General features: G+C 38.9%; 1 protein-coding gene across 1 annotated transcript; it reads right to left on the bottom strand.

Annotated features, from left to right (window-relative positions):
• Positions 1-1,046: 1,046 nt before the first annotated feature.
• Positions 1,047-1,589, bottom strand: LOC117618047 (RING-H2 finger protein ATL70-like). The gene has a single exon (XM_034347676.1). It carries the CDS (start codon positions 1,587-1,589, stop codon positions 1,047-1,049), a length of 543 nt encoding a protein of 180 aa, XP_034203567.1.
• Between the last annotated feature and the right edge of the window lie 1,697 nt (positions 1,590-3,286).

Genomic DNA, 3,286 nt, shown 5'->3' with positions numbered 1-3,286 from the left:
GGTAGTAACGGAGGTGTCCATTCTGATTATGACAACTACGATGAACTAGCGAACTATACAATCTTGATGAGAACTAGTTTAAGAATTAATTATGTCCAGACTTACTTTTGGTTTTACCAAGTCTCTATACTTAATTTGGGATCTTTATTTTGCTCTTTTTGGAACATACAATTTGTAACGTAATTATCTACTTTTATATTGTACATTGAACAATTGCACATGTTATTCATAATTAGGTACTTCAGTCTGGAATGCATCATACGTCATCAAATTTTATAGAATTATGTGACAAAATCATCGACACATTTTACAGACAAAATGACACAGAAATTGTTACAATTCGAAAAAATATGTGACGAATAAATTGTCACAATATGAAGAAGTATGTTGTAGTATAGGGTTTTTCTATAACCCCTCACCATCCCAAGACGAAGACGAAAGATTCCATGTTTGTTTTTTTCGTTCAATCAATCGTGGAGTCTTCCATGGGAAAAGAAGATGGTAATTATTTTGGTTTTTTATTTTTTTATTAAGTTATATGGTTGTTTTTTCAGTTTTTCCGTGTTTTACAAATTAAATCTGCATTCAATGGAAATTGGGTTTTTCTAATCAAACTCAGCTTCAGATTTCTTTTTTTTCAAAGCAAAAATGTTAATAAGGGCTAGGTCTTTTTTTTTTTTTTTTCCCTTTTCTCTTAAATAATTAAAGCTTTTAGTTAACTTAGAACCAATGAAGTAATATTTAAAACCGAGAATCATGTTTGCAATTGTAAAATGTATACTCCATTTACAATATTATTTAGCTACATTTTGGATAGTGTAGGATTTTTCTACATTTTAGGCTCTATCTTTGGGCTTAAATGTGAAGCTCCCTAACAAAAATGGGAACCTCCTGAATATGTACAAATATCTCAGCGTGTAAACAGTAGTGCTTAGATAGAAAGAGGAAAAAAAAACCAAAAAGAACCATGTAAATCAAAATCGGAAAAATGTACAAAAATCTCATTGATCACCCAAAATCTCAGTGATGACTCTTCTACAAAGCAATCAGTCTCGTCTCCCAGCCAAGGGCGCTACCTCAGCAAGCGGAGTAGCGATCGGAGTTGGGGCAGGGGAGTTCCGACAAATCGGGCACGTGGGGCGCAGCCTCAACCAAGGGTCGACGCACGTGAGATGAAAAAGATGACCACAATCAGGCAGCAGCCTTAAAACATCTGTGTCTTTGTAATCACCCAAACATATAGAACAACTCGTAGTAGTCGTTGACGTTGACGTTGACTCACTTTTATGGAGCTTCGCTTGGGAGTAGAGCAGCTGAGGGAAGTTGCGTAGAGCGGAGTCGTCAAGACCCAACTCAACACCACCAGCTGCTGCGGCGTTTTGGAGTTGCAGCTGCCTGACGGCGCTTGACGATCTTCGAAACGACGGGTAGTTTGGAGGGAAACGCATGCGAGTGCAGAAGTAGGAGAGGAGGGTTACGATGATTATTAAGACCAAGACGCCGACGGAGACTCCTATGCCGTATGCGAATCCGCCGCCGCTGCCTTCTGTCTCATCGCCACTGTAACTCATGGTGGTGGAGTTGTCCATCGCCTTATTCTTCTCCTCTCTCTCTTTTTTTTATGTTAATTTAATTTAATTTCTGTGTTTGAAAGTTGAAAATTGTGAGATTAATTAGCGTGGAGAAAGGGATGGAAGAGAGGGGGGAGACGTTTTTATATATGTTGGCTGGTGATGTTATGCAAGATTGTCAACGGTTTTTGTCATTTTCGATACGAAGTTTCTACCTACATCATCCCTATTCAACCTTTTTTTTTTTTTTTTTTTTTTTGAGCAGCTATTCAACCAATTTCAGTATTCAAATTTCTGATAATATAATATGATTAAAGCGATAATAAGTATACTAATTATGTGCTGTTCCAATCCAACTAGGGTTTGGTGTGTGTGTGTTAATTTCTCAGTTGGTACAAAGGGAATATGTACATATACCAACAAACAGCACCAGCTCTGGCAGTTTCCTTTCATATTTTTTCTTCCTTTTTTTAACGTGCATGCATTTTTAACTGGCACTGAGGTAGGATGAGAGGGTGGTCGATTCTATGGATTTTTGTACAGTCCTCCGTTGCCTTTAGTTCAAAGGTCGAATAAAAAATAAAAAATCAGTTGAAAGGGAATATTGAATTTTTGAAATTGGAGACTTTACAAAATTAAATTCAATATGGTCATGGCCAATTGGGGGTCATTGGTTAAGGATTTGAGTTGGGCAAGACTTCACATGCAACGCTGGTAGTGCAACAGCCAAGTTCCTGGTCGTTTTGATTTCCAGTGTGCTAGAGAGTCGGTCTTATTGATGTAAATTTTGAACTAGTTTCGAACTTTTGTGACTTTTCTGTGACCGTGAACTACTGTTGAACTCATACCGCAGTTTGGCCTAACAACAACCACACCACAAATGAATAGGAGCATATTAGTGCGAGGAATGACTTTTGAATATAAGATTTTGCATTCGAATGGCTCTCCAATAACATATGGGAAAAAAATACAAAAAGACAAGAATTATAGAGTTCTATTTGCGTACCTAATTTGGGGGCCTTTCATTGCTTCAGATTTTCCCCACCATTTCAATTTTACGTATGGTATTTTCAAGATTTTGTATGCCTACAAGATATATGTGTTGGCGTGACTTGTGGATATTGACTTACTTTCCTTTCACACCAAGAATTCCTATTATAATTGTAATTGATTTACTTTAATTCCTTATTTCCTACTGTAAATAGATTTAGGAATTTATTATTTACTTGCCCATTCAGGTTTCGTTGTATTATAAATATGACCTCCTATAAGGAGAAGAATACACAGAAAATTCCCACAAACAAATATTCTCTCATAGTTTTCATATTTTAGCATGGTATCAAAGCGGCGATCTTGGAATTGCTGACTCTAGTTTCAAACCCCCGCCGCTGCTATGGGGGTTGATGATTTTTTCAACCCTCATGGAGGTAGCACCACCGACTCCTTCTCTCATTCTCCACCAACCATCGTTGAGTTGAGTGCCCTGATGGCTCCGCTCCTACAGATGCAGACTTTGACCCCGAACCCGATCCAGAATCAGGATCCTCTTTTGATGACCCCGACCCCGACCCCGACTATGACGATGACGACCCCGACCTCGACCCCGACTCAGAAGACGACCCCGACCCCGACTCCGAAGACGACCCCGACCCCCACTCCGATGATGACCCCAACCCCGAATTTGTCTCTGATTCAGACCCTGATCCCGATTTCAA

The sequence above is a fragment of the Prunus dulcis genome, chromosome 2 (genome assembly GCF_902201215.1).
Source record: "Prunus dulcis chromosome 2, ALMONDv2, whole genome shotgun sequence".
Lineage (NCBI taxonomy): Eukaryota > Viridiplantae > Streptophyta > Magnoliopsida > Rosales > Rosaceae > Prunus > Prunus dulcis.
This window is presented reverse-complemented; position numbering and strand designations above follow the sequence as displayed.